Source organism: Scleropages formosus, chromosome 17 (assembly GCF_900964775.1).
Source record: "Scleropages formosus chromosome 17, fSclFor1.1, whole genome shotgun sequence".
Classification (NCBI taxonomy): Eukaryota; Metazoa; Chordata; class Actinopteri; order Osteoglossiformes; family Osteoglossidae; genus Scleropages; species Scleropages formosus.
Window position 1 is genome coordinate 13,161,245 of NC_041822.1, and position 19,544 is coordinate 13,180,788.

The window sequence follows — 19,544 nt, forward strand, 5'->3', positions numbered from 1 at the left end:
AAGAATCGCTAAAGCCAGCGCAGCCTTCGGTAGACTACATTCAAACGTGTGGAAAAGAAGAGGCATACGTCTCCAGACAAAACTCGCTTATTGCGCAGTCGTACTATCTACACTGCTCTATGCGACAACATGGACAGTTTAAAGCCGTCATGCCCGAGAACCGAACCACTTCACACAACATACCTATATAGAATTCTTGCTATTAAATGGCAAGAAAAGGTTCCCGATACGGAGGTTCTCACACATGCAGGCCTACCAAGTGTTCACACTATCCTAATGCACTCCCAACTTAGATGGGCAGGTCACGTGGTACGCGTGTCAGACCAACGGCTTCCCAAACGACTCTTCTACGGCACGCTATCCCAAGGTAAACCGATCTAGAGGTGGTCAGAAGAAGCGATTCAAGGATACGCTTAAATCGTCCATGAAGGCATTTGGCATCGACACGGAGAGCTGGGAAGAATCTGCAAAGAACAGAACGAGATGGCGCACCTCCATACACAAAGGAGCAATCTTGTAGGAAGCCAATAAAACAACTTTAGCCGTGCAAAGACGACAGGAACGGAAATCTCGAGGCGATCGTTCCCAACAGAAGGGCACAATCACATGTCCAGTGTCAGAGAACATTTCGTGCGCAAATCGGTCTAATCAGCCATCTGCGCGCACACAACGCACCCTCGCCCCAACCCCAGTCTGACTAGATGGTCCTCGTCGACAACGATGGACCAACAACGCACACAACACCTTGCCAGCCTACATAGCGTAATACCATCGACCAAAGAATGTGGGTTGTGTCTTAACAAGAAAATAGATGGAGAACAAATCAATCCTCCACTTTCACTGGGACTCATACTGTACCAACACACACTGTTTACTTGAAACATCCTGATGCGCACAGGGGACAACGGATAGGTACTATAGTCATTTTATTAACACTTCCACGTATAATGAAATTCAGATGATCCATGTTTGTTCGGCTTTAGCGTGTGCAGTTTAATGCCTGCCTTCACACCACCAGGAACAATAAGGAAGTTCTACAGTAAACGGGTTCCCATGCATGCAGCAGTGCTTATTGCTCCACTGCTGCTTGCGCTTAAAAACAGCACGAGAGCCGTCAGACCAGAATTTATAGTGCAGTACAACACACCTAGAAATGGCAAATAAAGAAAGATGACTTGACTGCATCTGGATCTTACTGGCAGTGGGGACAATGAGCAGGTAGACTCCATCCAGTGTGGCTTCCACTGACTGGGTGTACAAGTTCTTCCAGGGTATCTTCAGCTCTAGCCGCCCTGTGAAAACAGGTTCCACAACATGTTCTTAATTACACAATGGAGATCATTGTAAGGGGCGCCTGTGCTGTGATTAAAATCCCATCACACAGAGGACCTGGTCCATGGTGGTCTACAGTGGTACATGGCGCTGGCACTGCTGTGGAGCTAGTGAACAGAGCCAAGCTGCCTCCAACGCTAAAGACGTGAAGCACCACACAGTGCCTTGGGCTAGACTGCCTTGGCCTCAGGTTCCCAAGTGAGATCCACTGCCCAGATTCAGCACTGACTGCAGTCACAGCCCAAGCGGCTGGCAGAATGCCTAGTACTTCTATATTTATCCCTTCCTCTTCTCAAATCAAGCAACCTTCGAGGAACCCACTGCAGCTAAAGAGAGCTCAGTCTTCTAGCGTACGGATGGGCACATGCTAACGTATGATCCATGTCGGTAAACAGGAGGGTCACGAACCTCACCGCAGAAGTTCACACATCAGCTGAGCTGAGAATGAGTTTCCTGTGGGTGGCAGGGTGGAGGAGAATTTGCATTCAGCCAATACATGGTACCAACCAAAGTTCAGCTTAGGGTATGATGCAAAGCAGCTGCAGGAAACTGATACAGAGACCTGAATGAAAGCCAGAAGATTTACTCTGGACTCGGCACTGACCTCTCAGAGGAGACAAAAAGAAGCACGTGTGACAGTTGACTGGTAACACTGTGACAGCGGGCAGAGAAAGCAATGGCCAAAAGGGAGGAGATTCCAAATCTGAACCCCAGCTTTAGTGACAGTGATAGGTGGCATCATAAAAAAAAAAGCCCCTTGAAAAGTTCTCACTCTTAGTTACAATCACATAAGATGGGAATAAGGATCATTCTTCCATATCATTCCCAGGGCAAGTAAGCATGGTAAACAAGGCAGCCACATCTAGCCTAGGTGACAAGGCAAAGGCTGATGTGCGACATCACTCACACACCAACAGCATGTCAACGACCATATAAATTTTTCGAGGGAAATCAGTGTGGTTAAACCACTGGACTGTAGACCCGAAGGCCATAAAGGCAAGGCTTGGGTGGTGTGAAGAAACACAGCCTCATCTGATCTTTTCAACAATATGCTGTAACTAGCATTGCATAGTTGGTAATAAAAATAACAAGAAATGCATGTTAAGTAACAAAAAAGGGGAGTGGTATATTGTTATGCACAACAACAAATGTTTCACACGTTTACATTTATACAATGAATAACGACTACTGTAAAGACACCCACACAAAGAACCATCAGCAAACGGAATACTTACTGAAGGGAAATGGGCAAACATTTATTTACCTGGTAGTGGACTTTGCATGGTAACATCTAAATATAAATATGCAATTTACAGGTATCTACACAACGAAAACACGGAGTTGCTACAGGGGATGACCTACCTATGTGCCCAGCTCGAACTTTAAAAGGAATATCCAGCTGACTCTGAAAATACAGACAAACATGGAAGAAAAGAGAAAGCAAATCTGAACACATTACAGTACATTTATTTAGCCACTTGGACACATTCTGTCATCATTCAGCATGATATTGCTTATACTAGAACTTCGCCGACTTTTTAAAAAGCAATCTACATTTATATCCACACAACGGAGCATTTTATTACAGCAATGAACATTAAATATGGCACATGATGCACACGCATTGTATCGACTTAAGTGTTTTTATATCAGAGAAAGTCTTCATCTCCCATCCCATCTGCTGTATCCCCACAGTATGTCCCAGTTTCCTTACATACTACACGTTGGCCAGTCTACAGGTAGTCATTACAAGGATCCCCAAAGCCCTCTGTCCTTCACATGGGAAATCATCAAAGGAAGAAATAAAATAAAAAAAAAAAAAAAAAAAGATATTCACATATTCATTTCCAAGACAAACTTACCAGTGCATTTTCCTTTATTTCAAGATTTTTTAGAATTGCATCACCTGCAAAAACAAAAGCAAACCTGTTAGGCCTAAACATAGGGAAACAAACTGTAAAGATCGGGCCTATGTACTGAAGGCGAACGTAACGGGCCTGAATAGAGGAAGCCCACACATCGCCCTTGACACAAGCATTAGAGAAGCAACACTTCTAAATCCAACTGGGAAAAAAAACTGCCACCTACTCACGCGCCAGGTATGTAAACACCAGTAGCAAAAACTTTGCTTTGTATGCAAACCATAATTTAGTGAGAAGGGAGAAGGAAGTTACATTATCCTCTCACCCCTGAGGCTGAGAGTTCAACTATACATTTTCGAAAACTTGTCTCTGCTTAATTATTAACTGAATTTTAAACCAGTTCCTTTGTGTAAAAGCTGACAGCGACTGTGCAACTCCCTAGGTCAACAACAGTGTGGACCTGGTGCCTCGCGAAGAGACAGCTCAGAGCACAACACACTAGAAGTTACACACGTGATTATTGCCGAGAAACAAGAGCACCATTATACTGCACTCTATTCATCACAATTGGTGCTAAATACACACACACACACACACACACACACATTTTCAGAACCGCTTGTCCCATACGGGGTCACGGGGAACCGGAGCCTACCCGGCAACACAGGGCGTAAGGCCAGAGAGGGAAGGGGACACACCCAGGACGGGACGCCAGTCCGTCACAAGGCACCCCAAGCGGGACTCGAACCCCAGACCCACGGGAGAGCAGGACTGCGGTCCAACCCACTGCGCCACCGCACCCCCAAACTAATTATTATTATTATTATTATTATTATTATTAATAATGGTTATTAATAGTAAATTATCATTGTCAAATAATTGTTAACTAGTTGTTAATACAGTATTATTAATAATTATCCTATCATTAATATTATTTTTGATATTCATTCAATCAATAATATCACTGAATCTGCAAAGTCAGTTGTGATATTGGAGAAAAGTATCACCTAAAAATTCAAGGACTTTTGGACCTCAAGGAATCAGGTTCGAATCCCATCTCGTACTGCTGAACAGCTCTTAACTTAGTGTAGCGGTTACAGCTGCTGCCTTTAGACCCAAAGATTATAGGTCCAAATCCCACCTCCAGCTATAGACCCGTGAGCAAGGTACTTACCCTAAATTGCTGCAGCAAAGTTACCTGGCTGTATATTAAAAGGATAAATAACAGTAAGACTTAGTGGCTCAATAGTTTCTCCTGCTTTGAAGACACGTGTCAGATAAACTGCCTTTTCCTCTGTGATTTACTACCCTGCTGTATTAATATGTAAATAACTGCGGTCACTCAGTGCCACCGTCCTAAGTAATAAGAATATTAATTCAAATTTATCAACATTAAGGTGCTAAATACAATTACTTCAATGGCTGGGAGACCAAAACCAAAAAGACCTCTTCCTTACATCCATCACAAAATTACTCTATAAATGGATGAATAATTAACATGAAAACAAACTCATAAAAGGGTAACACAGCGGTGCATTGGGTGGCGCTGGTGCCTCCCAGCTCTTGGGCTGTGGGTTCGAATGCAAGTTTGAATCTCGTTCAATTTGTGCAGAGTTTGCGCGTTCTCTCTTTATCCTTGTGGGTTTCCGCTGGGTACTCTGGTTTCTTCCCACAAAGTCATGTGTTTCAGATGAGCTAGTGACTATAAATTGCCCTTCCTGCGTGAGTGTGTTTACAAATGTGCGTGATTGCCCTGTGATGGTGCGACATCCTGACCGAAGTGCGCCCAGCCTCATAACCTATGCTTCCAGGATAGGCTCCAGATCACCAAGACCCTGCATTAGACAAGCAATGATAATGTTGATAATGGATTCATAAATTAATAAACTCACATAACTGACAGGTGTTGCAGTAGCTGAGACACTATTCAATAAATGCTGTACAAAAGAAAGTAAATACTAAGCTGAAAACAGGGGTACAGTGGTGCAGCAGGTTTGGCTGGGGCCCGTTGTGTGGTGAGTTTGGGGTTCGAGTCCCACTTGGGGTGCCATCCTGGGTGTGTCCTCTCTCCATCCAGCCTCATGCCCTGTGGTGCTGGGTTAGGCTCCGGCTCGCTGCGTCCCCACTTAGGACAAGTGGTTTCAGCAATAAGTGTGTGTGTGTAAAACCTGAAAACAACTGAAGCCCCTTGCAAACACATGCGTAAACCTGAATATTCACAGCGACTGAGCAGCAGAGCTCAGTTCTTTCTGATGTTAATATACTGTCTGCAGAGTCATGGAGACGTTATTGGGCTAAAATAGTATTTCATATCTTCCTATGATGTTACATGTTTTTCCTCCCAGTCATGCAGGCTCTTTGGTTCACATTTTGGTCAATTCCAGTGAGCATTAAGCAGGTAGGAGGATCAAGACACACTGTAAAACAGTGGAAGGAAAGAGGGCCATCGACTGCCATAATAGATCATCACTCCATGGATGACCCTTAGTTTGAGCGGCTTCATTAAACTCCAATTGAGCTAAACCACTAAAACGACCAAGAACTTAATTCTTTTCAAGTAGCCTCATTTGTGGCTCAGTTTAGACCCCATCAACAGTTTTATTAGATTCATTAAGAAATTATACAGAGAAGCAAATGTTGTGCATCAATAGTGCAGCCAGGCAGAAAAAAACTCACTCCATTAAAACTAGTGTACAGTATTTTCTTACGATCCAGTATAACAGGCCTCCACCAATCAGGGGTCAGACTTTTGTTGAGACACAACCTGTACAAAGAACACAGTTCTGCTCCTCAAGAGAGTTCGCAGGAGGACTTAAGAAGAGTCCGCAGTTACGGAAACAAGGTGAACTCCAGCCCCAGGTCTACGAAATGACGTCGGCGATGGAGAGGATTCATACGGAGCCGATGAGCTTTGCCACACTGGCAGCTCAGCTCCATCAGGAGTGGATTAGGCACAACATGTGCCTCATGGACTTGAGTAACAGGAGCGCCTGAGGAAAGGCAAACGTCACGCACCTCAGAGACGATCTCTGCACGTCATCGTTGAGCCCTTGCAATGCAACACAGTGACTGCTGCTTTGTCATTTCTAGCATCTGAGGCTAAGAAAGCTACCCAGAAGTGTGATTCCATGGTTTGGTTGTTCTTTTGTGTCAATCGGCCAGTACAAAAGAACAGTCAAAAACCCCAAACCCAAACTACTGGACGTACGAGTTATTTAGAAGAAGCTTTTCTCCAAAGCACCTTACAGCATTAAGCTACTTAGTCATTTATCCCTTTAAAAAGGGCTGGGTAATTTTTACTTGTGCTATTCAGGGTAAGTGCCTTGAAGTGCAGTACAGCACGAGGTGAGAATGGAAGCAAGGTCCTCCGAGTGCCAGACGGCAGCTCTAGCCGCTGTGCTACCTGCTACTGATGCATGTGTATATTTTTTATTTGCGTATTCATTTTATTATCATTGCTGCACGCGAAGCACGTGTCAGAAGTTGCGAATGTTAAAGGTATTCTTTCGGCAAGGTGTCGAGTGACATCCCCGAACTAGAGGACAGTAGAAAGGAAAGAACATCCCTCCAGAGACCTTGATTCAGGGCAGCTAAAGACTGGTCCCACCACCCCCCTACTGGGGCACCTTGGCCCACCAGGGGAAGGCCGCCCCTGGTCCCCGCCGCCTCTCACTGGGAAAGGCCTTGCAAGAAATCAGCAGGAACGCAGTTGTGTCGGAGGAGGCTTCTCGGGCCTCGCTTCACGATTCATTCCGTTCCCTGCCGTCCACGCAACGTTCCTGAAATGCTGAACGTACGCGCGCGGGTGGCGGCGCGCGCTCTTGCAAACCTAGGATCGGGCGCGGCGTTACCGCAGCAGACTTGGCATGGGGTGGGCGGCAACAGGAGCACAATGCGAGGAACAGCATGCGGGAAGCCAGACTGCAAGAGGTGCCCTGGGTTCAAGCGTGGACAGGAAGCGGGTAGGAGCCCTCCACACTGCAGGCTCCTGGGACTCCACTAGCACTGTGTGTGTGTGTCTGTCTGTCAGTCAGGAACCAGACTAAGGTGACAGACAACATCGGCACCCAGACGCCGCGGGAAACCGCCCGTTACTCGCACGTGCAGCGTGCGCGTCACAGTTGCGCGGCGCGCGCGCGCCCCCCCCCAACACGCTGCGGGACGCGCGCATTCTGGGTGGACGGACTGGAGGTTCTCCGTTATTATAAGAGGCGCTCCGAGGGCACGCACGGAAATACACAACTGAAGTAGAAAGTGAAACTTGACCATACTCTTTTTATGACACACACTCGTGTCGACACGCGCTGCTGGGGGGGGGCTCATGATCCGTCCATGATCCGATCTGCTGGGAAAATGTAAACATCGGCGCTCGAGCCCTCAAGTCAAGAGCTCCGCACCCCGTCGACAATACTATAATTTAAATATCGAATCCGACCTTCCAGTTCCGTAACGACTGCGTAGAAAATGAACGAGAACGGGTCTTAACCGATAGGACACCACGTTAAACCGTCGCTGTGGTACCAGGCACTTTACCATGAGCCCAGTAATAACCTAGCTCGACTGTGTTGTGTACGCATGACATGATGGGCCAATCATTTTAAGTCGCTTTCTTTGGAGAAAAGAAATAAAACGTCCGATAATGAACCGTCCTGCCCCGGCAGCAGCAGAGCAGCAGCCGAGACACGGGTCGAGACGGGACGTGTCTGACCAGACGTGTGTTGCACATGACAGACAGACAGACAGACAGACAGACAGAGGGGGGGAAACGTGTTGGAGAGGTGTGTCCGGGCACCGAGGAGCTACTTCGAACCATTGACTCGTTGTGCTGTGGCAATCGTTTCCTACTAACTTGCACATATACTGTCAGTTACCCGCGTAGGCAGATCTTTTGCAAATTCAGTTCCCAGTCGTCGATTCCTCTACGTTTTCGTACCTAAAGATCCGACCGGTGTGTTCGTGTCAGACGAGACGTGTGTCGACGTTGTAGTCACGTAGTGTTTCTGCTGACAGCTCAGTCAGTGAAGAAGGAGTCATTACCCCTCCTCGGCGTTGCTCGATATAATTACCTCCCCATATTCCGAGCTTGAGCTGCGAGCTGTCCAGGTTCACCACGTAATCGCCGAGGAACCTGTTCAGGACGTCCACCACCAGCGATTCGAACACCATCGCGCCGCCCTCGTCACTCCCCGGTCACCATGTTGTCAGTGCGGCTCCCAGCCATCTGCTCGCGCCCCGTCCGGCCGCGTTTCCTGAAATAAGCGCGCGCGCGCACACACGCTCGCTCGCGCCGTACCCCGGCACCAGCCCTTGATCCACGATCAGTTCACAGTGATGGCGTCTTATCCTTATACAGCGGGCCTTACGCACTGCACCGGTCCAGGATCAGTTGGTAGTAGGTACGGGGTGTATGTCGGAACAAACGGGACGGAACTAAAGAAGGGGTCCTGGAGCGTACCGGGGTCGCTAAGAGCAGGTACACCTTCGGGGATCCGTGTCTCCCGGAAGTCTTCGTAACGTCACATCACTCCAGCTGCTGGAGTTTGGTACTTTGTATAGCAAAAGGCTCGGTTTAAACGATTCCGAAGAGGGCGCCTTTAACTGTCCTTGTTAACTTTTCATGCTGGTTAACTTCATTATGTTTGTTTGTATATTTCTCTTGCATGTTGAAGAGCCATGACACGGATCATTGTGTTGCACAGATCCGCATTCGGTTTGTCTGCGATGGATGCAGCACAAACTCAGCCGATTATTACAAAATACGTAGTGTAGTTATTAACCAAGAGTATATAGTCGCGAATTTGATCAAATATAGTTCGGTGTCCAGTTAATACGGGTTTTAGACCAGGTGATCGCACCTGGAATGGTCACTAATCAAGTGTACAGAGTTAATCACTGACTTCCCCCCTCATGATGATGATCATGATCAGTTACACTTGATGGAAGTCTTCGCATAACCAGTTTCCCCACAATGACTGGAAGAATCCAAATAGTGCCACAGCTGTACGCTTGTATTAGTATTTCCTCATCTGTACCATTTAAGCTGCTGTACATTTACATTCATAACATTGTGTAAATAAATTCAATGTTTTCACACTGGCATCCACTGCAACTAATCATGTACAAAGCAATGTTGAGTGGGGCAGTAGTTTATGTCTGAACACGAGCAAATGATTTCTGATTCCGGTTATTTGTGCTTTGAGTCTCCAGGCTTTAGAAGGGTAAAACAGAAGGTGGAAACTTTTTTTTTTTTTCCTCTTTATTTTTTGCTTTTGAAGTTACCTTAAGGTTACTACATTAAATATACACCAAAAGACCAAGTGTGATAACTTAACATACAAAATGATAAGTTAAAAAGCTTACATAAATTACAAGAAGAGCCAAGGTAGAAGGTTGCCAAACAAAAATACACACTTGTCGCTGTACCTGCCACTTGTAATACTGACAAGGAATCTATTGGGTTTTGAGTCTAACCTTTTCTGTCTGTTCACAAATCTTGATGCTACGCTGGATTTCTGTGGAATTTGCAATTCTGACGTGTCCACGTGATGGAGCAAAAATATTATACTAAAATACACTTAGTCGGGCATCCGTTTACAACGGCAGCAGTTGTGTGAGGGGTTTGGAGATGACACCCAGGATGACATTCCGTTTCAGACCGGAAGCCTTGTCCAGGACCTTTATGCGAAGGTACAGTTTCTGAAGACTGTCCTCTGTGAGCTGCGTGAAGAAGAAGTCCTCGTTGAAGATGGGGTTTCGACAATTTCTGATGGTGGCGCTGGTTTGCCGCTGATGCTTGCCCGGTGTCAGGCAAACGCTGACACAGCAGTGGACCAGCCGGCCGTCACGGGCAGGATCGTGTAGGTCCTCCACCGAGACCACGCGAACGCGCAGAGTGCAGTTGGCGGGATCGAGTTCGGCCGACAGGCGAACGCAACCGCGGCCCAGCAGCGGCAACACATGCTCCCTCTGCAAGCGCTCCTGACAGTGCAGCAGGTCCAGCGGGAACAGCACCGGTGGGTGCAGGGAGCTGCTGAGGAAAGGTGGATGCAAGGCTCTCTCCCTGGAGCTTGAGGCAGGCACAGCTTCATCGGCTCTCAGGTTCTGCATCAACGTGGAGTGTGTTGACAGGTCCAGAGGACTCTCCTGTCCCTGAACCTTGAAGAAAACTGAGCTGGAAGCCGAGCGGGTCATCACGGGGGAGCCACGGGGGGAGGAGTCGGCAGAGGAGGGCGTATCGCTCTCCGTGCTGCCCTGCTCCGAAAGTCCCTTGCAGTAGGACACTGGCTTCAGCCCAGATGGGGATCTGTATGGACTGCTTTCCACTGAGTAGCTGGTTAGCTCTGAGTGAAATAAAGACTCTTTGCGGCGAGTGTTAGGGCTTTCGTATAGACCTATTAACCCGCAGTACCCCCTGGGGTGAAGTAGCAGCTTTGAAGATGTTACGCTCCTGTCAGGTTTGCCTCCTGTGTTGCTCTTTGGACCCTTTTCCACATTCTCTACCATTATGACATGCTCGCTGTGATTGGGCATGAAACCCATGTACCCTCTGCTAGGTGTGTTGCCATCTGGATCTAAGCTGTTATGTATCAAATTCTTGATGTGGATTTGAGATCCAAGAGACCGAGGTATCCATTTCTCCAAAGTGCAGTCTGCATCTGAAGCCACGTTCCTGGTCAGTCTGGGGGGAATGAAGAAGTCTGGAATTTTGTCTGGTGTTAGAACGTTGATGGGCAACTTGCTGGAGAAGCTGGCCTTAGCTGAAACTCCAGGATGGGTTCCAAGGCTTGCACCGAGCTCAGTGGGAAGGCTCTCCATACTGCCTTTGATCTTGCCTAGAAGCCACATTGCGGCCCAGAGCTCTTTCTCACAAGCTGTACTCTGAAAGAAACGCTGTAAAACACAGGACAGAACAGTGTAGTCGTATGTATTTAGGCTTTGGGACACTAACAATTACAAAATGTTACGAGAAAGTGGATATCGGACATCTGTATTAGAGGCAATATCTTTTTTGAATGGTTATATCCTCTAGATTAATCCCCCGGAAATGACTTCCCCCAGTGTGGGGTGCACACTCCACAAACCTCATCATAGACCAATTAAGTTATCATGTTATATGCATGCATATTGTGCTATATTTATGTACTTTGTCTTTCAAACAGTTCCGTCTGAAGCCTGAACATTTTAAATACAGTCCTAATTGCATTTACAGCAAAACATCCTTCATCAAATACTTTACGCATCAGTTACGTACAGCGACCATTAACAAATGCCCGCTATTGTAAAATAATGAATTTCGAGTATGAAACCATACATAGTACAACATTTTAAATTTGATTTTAAAATAATCCAATTAATTACAATAGTCAATCGTTAAATTAGCAAAGATCAAATATGATCTGACCATTTTCTGAGGCTTCAGTGGGGGTATGGAAAGAATGACACCTACCTTCCTAAATCACTTGTGAGATTCCTTCTTTGATGGTGGGTGTCATGGGGCCTCTCTTCTGCTATGAGGGACAGCGGGCAGCGGCGCTTTTTAAAAAGCCACCGTGGTGTCTGCGTCACCTGGCTTTCACCAGTCTCAGCCAATCAGGCGGTTAACCTCGATTTGCCTCGCACGGCCGCGTGAAGCGTGCGTGTGGGGTGAAAGGGGTATTTTAACGCGGTCTTTCCGCCCCGCAAATAACGTGTATTTCATTTTATCCGAAAATATAAAATTCCCATCAGGGTGTAGTTATACACCGCTGTCAAAAACATGTGTCGTTTGACGACTTGGTAGGCAATAAGTCAGGTTGAGCATTTCCGGAGGTCAGAGGTCAGACAGAGCTGTGCTCCCAGGGAACATGTGGAATCAGGAAGCTCCGTTGCCCTGGGGCCAAAAACGTGCCTCACCTTGCATATTTTACAAGCATTTTTCCTCATTATAGGGCGCAATGGAATGTATTTGGCAGCACTGGTGGCTGCAGGGCAGCTATAAAGACAACAGGGTCATTTAAAAGTCTCTCCTCTAAAAATAAAAGCAGGGGTGATGTGGTCTTTCTCAGGCTGCCTCTGAATGAAAGGCCTTCAAAGGGACTCTTTCAACGCGGCCCGTTCAAAGACAGATCTTTCGAGCGGCGCCGGCTTGGCGCTGCTCGGAGATCCAGATCGGAATCTGCAAGTGGTCTTCGTTTTGTGTGGCGGAAAACAAACTCTTCAAGATCGGGCTTATAACCGGTTGGCGATGTTAATGCGTTGACATTATTATGTCAGGTGTGTGTTGTACCACGAACAACACACTTCAGTAGCCTTTGTGGTTCTGTTACAAAACAATACAAACTGTACAAAGGAGAGCGGCAGTGCTGATGAAGGGTGAAGAACGTTTAAGTGTAAGTGCTGCATTTAGGTGACACAGAATATTTTTCAGCTTAACAGATGGTTCTTGAAGGGGAAAGGATTTTGGGACCTTCTCAGGCATTAATTGATTGTGTATTAACAAAAAAGCTGCTTTTATAAGATATATACATTTATTCACTTAGCAGATGCTTTTGTCTAAAGCAACTTACAACAGATACTATGTAGTGATACCAGCCCACACACCTTATTCACCAAGGTGACTACATTGCTAGATACACTACTTACAATGGGCCACTCATCCATGTATCAGTGAAACACACTCTCTCTGTCACTCACACTATGGGTGAACCTGAACAGCATGTCTTTGGACTGTGGGAGGAAACCAGAGCACCCAAAGACTTACACTGCTAGATACACTACTTACACTGGGTCACTCATCCATACATCAGTGGAACACACTCTTTCTGTCACTCACACACAATGGGGGACCCTGAACAGCATGTCTTTGGACTGTGGGAGGAAACCAGAGCACCCAGAGGAAACCCATGCAGACATGGGGAGAACATGCAAACTCCACACAGAGTGAGCAGGGTTCAAACCCATGTTCTCTTGCACCACCCAGGCACTGTGAGACAGCAGCGCTACTTGCTGTGCCACCATGAGATCCATATGTAATAGTTTTGGAGGAACAATATTCCAGTATCACTGGTCCTTTGCAAAACATGTGATGCACTGAGATGAAGAGTGAAGGAAGGCTATTTTTACCATACTTACTCAGTCTATTAGTGCCTGTAATTGTGACAGTAGCACCGCTAATGACATCTCGGAGTTGAGCCTTTAAGGACTGCAGTTTTTATGCTGCGCTCAATAAAACCTCTAATTCAAGTTTCAAGTTTATTGTTTACTGTCATAGACACAAGTACCGTGTACAAGTGTCATGAAATTCTTCTTGAATACTTCTCTGCAGACTATGAGGAAAAACAATAGAAATTCTGCACAAAACAATAACAATGACAGTGAGTAATGCTAATAAGAATAGCAATAAATAACAGTAGACAGCCAGAGAACTCAGAACATGAGAATGCTTAAAGTGACAGTGCAATCTACCAATGTGCTTGGAAGGAGCAGTCCAACTCTGGTTCCTAAAGGTGGCACATTGGTGAGTGTCGAACACTCTTACAGCAGCGGGGTAAAAGCTGTTCCTGTATCTAGCTGTGCGGGTTCGAATAGACCTAAGTCGTTTTGCAGATGGCAGGGAAGAGAAAAGTGCCCGTGCGGGGTGACTATGATCTCTCATGATGCGCATCGTCTTTCTGACGCAGCGTGCGGTGTACTTGTAGGTGTCCTCGACTGCTGGTAGCTGTGTGCCCATGATTCCCTGAGCTGTTTTGACCACCCTCTGTAGGGCTTTCTTGCCCTGTGAGGACAGATTCCTCTGATATACAGCTGTTTCAGCTGGAAGAGGTACTGTATGTGATTGTGAACAAAGTTTTCTTATTTGCAAGGACATGAACTGCAGGAAAAGTGTTTTGATCGAAATTACATACACGTGGAGGGCCATGTATTTACACACACACACACACATTTTCTGAACCGCTTGTCCCACACGGGGTCGCGGGGAACCGGAGCCGGAGCCAAACCCGGCAACTCAGGGCGTAAGGCCGGAGGAGGAGGGGACAGACTCAGGACGGGACGCCAGTCTGTCGCAAGGCACCCCAAGCGGGACTCGAACCCCAGACCCACTGGAGAGCAGGACCCCGTCCAACCCACTGCACCACTGCACCCCCCCACGTGCCATCTATTCATTTAAATGTATTTTAAACTATGGCAACTCATTATGTGGCACATGAACTTGGGGATCAAAATAGATCTTGAAAAATTCTACTATATGTCATGAATCCATGGCAACTACACTTTTTCGTTAAGTTGACTTACCACGTTAATCTACTGAAAGTTATCTACCTGTGTGTACAGCTGAGTTTTTGAGCAGAGTGATTCATAGTGACTGCTTTGCTTAAGCATCCTAGGTAGAGGAGGGTGGATTCAAACCCAGGTCCTTCCTTTGGAAGGCCATGGCTTCAGCCACTATACTACCCAATGATGCTGATGGGGGGGGGGGGGGTCTGAAAATAATAAGCTTAGCTGACCAGTTTAAGTGAAGCTCTACAGCAGAAGTCCAGTACAACAGCAGTCTCTTTAAGTTCAACAGTGACATCTACTGGGAATCATAAGAGGCACCTTGTTCATTACGCTGTTACATTATTACACTGTTCTGCACCTTAATAAATGAATGTGTTCCAGTTCATTAAATTAACTGTCTATCCAATTAGGCTTTTTCACAATGGTAATATTTCATTGGAATGGTATAACATTAATATTACTTTGATATTTATGAGAAGACCTCCCTTCACACACAAAGTTCCTTTTAAATTTTGTCACTAAGGGGCACTATATGATTAAGTTTAACACAGCATACACTGAAAAGTTACAGGTTTTTGTGTGCAGTATTTAAAAAATACTGAAGGCTTTCTCAGATGCAATAGAATCCTTGTTTCGTAACGTGAAACTATCTTAATAAAATTCCACATGTGTAATTTAAGTTTCCATTTGCACGATCAAAGAATATTGAAGAATGAAAGATGCAATTAATAGTCAATACTTGTGCTGCCTACTGTGTTGATAGCAGGTGGCAGTTCAGCAGTAAATAGTGATTAGAAATGCCAGAAAGCTGTTTAAGGAAGCCTGCAATAATCTAAACTAATAATTATTTAGCAATAATGTAAAATATGGACTTTTGAGATTTTTAAAAATATTTTCATGGTTTTCGGTATTGATTTCAAAAATATTTATCACGGGTTATGTCCAAGTAACCTGTTACCAACCAAGTTTAAAGTTCTGAGACATTAAAGTGTAATTGATGTCACATGTTGCCTCTAATGTATTTTATGTGTGTCTGATATATGTTGAAATCTATATATTGTCATCCACTTGTGTCTCGTTCAATACTGAGATAAAAATGATCCATGTGGTGCAGTGAGCATCTCTTAAGACTCAATGCCGTGTGACCTCTGCTAGGGAGAGTCATATCTGAACATTAGATGTAAAGTCATAGCTTCAGCTCAGTATTCAAAGTCTTCCTAAAATTATATCTGTAGAATACACACACACACACACACACACACACACACACACACACACACTGACTGAAACCGCTTGTCTCGAGTGAAGTCACAGCGAACCGGAGCCTAACCCGGCAACAGAGGGAGTAAGACTGGAGGGGGAGGGGACACACCCAGGACGGGATGCCAGTCCATGACAAGGCACATCAAGCAGGACTCAAACCCCAGACCCACCAGAGAGAAGGTACAGGCCAAACCCACTGTGCCACCTCACCCCCCTCTGTAGAATATCCTTTGTTAAATGGCCAAATAGCATTAGATCAGGAAAATGTAAATTAAATTAGAATTAAACATATACATGTGAAAAGAAGGGTAGCAGAGTGGCAGGAATGTACCACAAGTAGCACTGTTGTCTCATAGCATCCTGGTAGTGCAAGAGAATGTGGGTTTGATCCCCATTCAGTCTGTGTGGGTTTCCTCCCATAGTCCATGAAGATATGCATGCAGTTCAAGTGAAGTGGTGATACTACATTGCCCAGTGTGTTTTAATGAATGGATGGGTGTGTGTGCGTGCGTGTGTGTGGATACCCTGTGATGGACAGGCATACTGTCTAGCTTGTACCCCCTCAGCCTTATGTGCAGTGGTTCTGGGACAGTCTTTTGGCTTACCAGGACTCTGCTCAGGACAGGTGGTTATTGAAAGTGGATGGATGGATGAGCAGGCAGGCGGGCGGATGGATGGATGGATGGATGGATATGACAGCTGGAAGTGTGGGGGTTAGAGCTGCTGCCTTTGGACCCAAAATTTGCAGTTTTGAATCCTACCTCCAGCTGCAATACCCCTGTGCAAGGTATTTACTCGAAACTGCCCAGCTGTAGAAATGGGTGAATAATAGTTGGTAGCTTAACGTTTTGCTGTTGATGTGATGCACAGGTTGTAGGTCGCTTTGGAGAAAAGTGTCTGCTACATGAATAAGTGTAAATGTAAAAAGGAGTTTGGAATCGTGCTATAACAATATCTCTGGAAAGACCTTAAAATGCCATGATGTCCGCTGGAATCTTGCCAGGTTCCGTCCTACTGTTAGTCCTCAATTTAAATAGACTGATTGGGATGCAGTCCTGACATCATGTGTGTTTGAACACGGTTGTTTCACTATGACCAGTGAATTGAACTACAATCAAATTATGTTGTTTAAGCAATTAAGGTCATTTACTGAACACTGTTGCCAACTAAGTCCACCCAAAAAACAGCCTTTTACCTTAGTCGTGGCTTCTTTGTCCAAGTCAGAAAACCTTTACTTGTCGAATTAAACACTTGAAGATGTTCTGAGGAACCATGTAACCAGCAGGCCACAGCAGCCTGGGAGCTGATGAATATGGAGTAGCGGCCCTCTGCGTTGAGGTCAGATGGCTTTTTGTGGGAGTTAAGACAGACTTTATTACTCCAATAAAATCTGAGTGCCTGCTCTAATGGAAAGATAAATGGTCCAGGAGTCAGATGAGGACCTCTCTCTTAACTGCAGGCAGCACGGCATTAAAAGTTAAACGAGTGAGCAGCTTGAGGCTGCCTGCCCTGTGAATGGTGGCGGGAAATGAGGGCGACCACGGTGCGTCCGGAACAGTCGCCGGTACAGCCGGGTCCAGGTCTGGCATGATCATATTTTCCTAATGTCACACCAAAGTCACGCAGAACCTTCATACGAGACCGAAAACGGACGTCACTTCATTTCCCCAAGGTGCGCAAATACGACGGCGAAAGACCTTTTTCTGATGCCGTCTCTTCTGATGTCTGTGTGTGTTTTGAAACTTCAGAGACAGTGTTCATTTCGTTGAGGAAATCTGATGATCAGTATTTGCCAGACGCAGCACAGTGGCGCGGCAAGTGGTGTCCTGGTGGTACGAGAGAATGTAGGTTTGATCTCTTCTCAGTCTTTGTGGAGTTTGCATGTTTTCCCTTGGGTGCTCTGGTTTCCTCCCGCAGTCCTGACATGTAGTTCAGGTGAATTGGTGATGTTAAATTGCTCTTAGTGTGTGTGTGTGTGTGTGTGTGTGTGTGTGTGTGTGTGTGTGTGACTACCCTGTGATGGACTGGCCTCCTGTCCACAGTGTACTCCCTCAGCCTTGCGACCAATGCTTCTGGGATAGACTCCAGTTCAACGCAACCCTGCTCAGGACAAGCGGATATTGAAATTGGATGAATAGACATTCACTAGCCAAATTTTTAGTCAGTAAAGGTGGAATACTTGTGAAAATGCTCTACAGAATTTTAGACAGGTGATGTGTCATTCATTCCTTTACTGTTAGTTAATTGTTGCCTTGGGACAGCCGCTGCCTCTCAGCTTCCAGCCAGTCTTGTACATATCCCAGAGTGTACACACACACACACACACACACACACACACACACACACTGTCTGAAACCACTTGTCCCAAGCAGAGTTGTAACAAACCGGAGCCTAACCTGGCAGCACAGGGCATAAGGCTGGAGGGGGAGGGGACACACCCAGGACGGGACACCAGTCCGTCGCAAGGCGTCCGAAGCAGGACTCGAACCCCAGACCTGCCAGAGAACAGGACCCGGCCAAGCCTGCCGCGCCACCGCACCCCTCATTAATGCAAATACAGCACCATCAAAATTTTTGCTTAATGCCCTTTAGCTGAGGTGTGTCGTGGTCCAACCAAGGAGCCAACAGACGAGACTCAAGTGCAGGTGCGTCTTTGTTGAGGGACAGGTGAGGAAGCTGTCTGGAACAGGCGAGGGTCGGTCGATCGATCGTCGGTCGTCGTCTGAGGAAGTGTTCGGGAGTCGGAGTCGAAAGGATGTGAGCAACACTTGCTCAGATGAGGTTCCACAGTTTTGGGTTGTCTGGGCCACCTCTTTGTACCTGGTCTCCGTGATTTGTTGCAGGTGCGGTGGTTGGGCACGCGGTTGGGGGCGTGACAAGGTGTGCTATCCAGACTGTACATTTACATTTACATTTATTCATTTAGCCGACACTCTTCTCCAAAGCGACGTACATCTCATAGAAAATACAATGTGTGCATTACATTAGCAGGAAGAGAGACATAGATGCAGACGTGTGATTAAGTGCAGTTAGTTTGTTCCTTTCCGCCATATGAACCAATGTTCATGTGATGAGTAGTTGCGTAAAACTTTCAGAATATCGATGATTCAACGATTCCTGATCACCTTCCTACTATTTTTTTTTTTTTTTTTTTGAGATACACGTTAACTTTTACATACATTACAAGAGTAGCTGTGTAAAGGTTTATCCAGGCATGATCTTGAAGTTATGGCGCATGACCATTTACACCTTACATGAAATTAAGAGTTCATGGGCGAAGTCAGTCTGGAAGAGGTGAGTTTTCAGACCCTTTTTAAATGTGGACAGAGATTCAGCAGTTCTGAGTGAGAGGGGGTGGTCGTTCCACCACAACGGAGGCAGAACCGAGAACCTTCGTGCTTAACCTTTCGTGCGCGGGACCACCGAGCGGGCAGATGTGGAAGAGCGTCGCGGTCTGGTTGGGGTGTAGCGGTTGATCAAGTCTTGTAATACCACATCTTGAGCCCTGTAATTGTGCCAAAGGTTCCAGACAACTGTGACCCCGCAAAGGACGAGCAGCTGATGAAAATGGCAGACATGTTTGACATTGTGTAAATTTTCTACTTATTCCCATGCACTACAAATTTAAATTCTTAAAATAGCTATTGGCTATTTTAAGAATATTTTTAAAGGTTTGGTTGAAAAGTCTTTGCGATTTTAAAAATTCACAATTTGTGTATTTTTTGCAGCTTTTTTCACATTAAATTTTATTGGATCTTTTTTGTCGCTTCTAGTCGTGAATGAACGGAGCCTGAAAGAGATTAAGTGGTACCAGCGCTGTTTGTACGTCAT

General features: G+C 46.0%; 2 protein-coding genes across 6 annotated transcripts in view; both read right to left on the minus strand.

Annotated features, from left to right (window-relative positions):
* Positions 1–8,490, minus strand: part of vps13a (vacuolar protein sorting 13 homolog A) — a 47,629-nt gene extending 39,139 nt beyond the window's left edge. For all 5 annotated transcript variants that reach the window (XM_018759253.2, XM_018759255.2, XM_018759251.2 and 2 more), the window contains exons 1-4: positions 8,261–8,490; positions 3,195–3,238; positions 2,695–2,737; positions 1,197–1,292 (exon numbers count right to left, since the gene is read on the minus strand). In XM_018759253.2, coding sequence (XP_018614769.2) covers positions 1,197–1,292; positions 2,695–2,737; positions 3,195–3,238; positions 8,261–8,360 — 283 coding nt within the window. In that variant the 5' untranslated portion in view covers positions 8,361–8,490. The remainder of the gene's footprint in view (positions 1–1,196; positions 1,293–2,694; positions 2,738–3,194; positions 3,239–8,260) is intronic.
* Positions 8,491–9,785: 1,295 nt separating this feature from the next.
* Positions 9,786–11,039, minus strand: LOC108938431 (C2 calcium-dependent domain-containing protein 4C). Its single transcript, XM_018758987.2, has one exon. It carries the CDS (start codon positions 11,037–11,039, stop codon positions 9,786–9,788), a length of 1,254 nt encoding a protein of 417 aa, XP_018614503.2.
* Between the last annotated feature and the right edge of the window lie 8,505 nt (positions 11,040–19,544).

Bases quoted from the DNA above. Each gene is read 5' to 3' on its own strand.
- LOC108938431 (XM_018758987.2), bottom strand. From the start codon at position 11,039: ATGTGGCTTCTAGGCAAGATCAAAGGCAGTATGGAGAGCCTTCCCACT.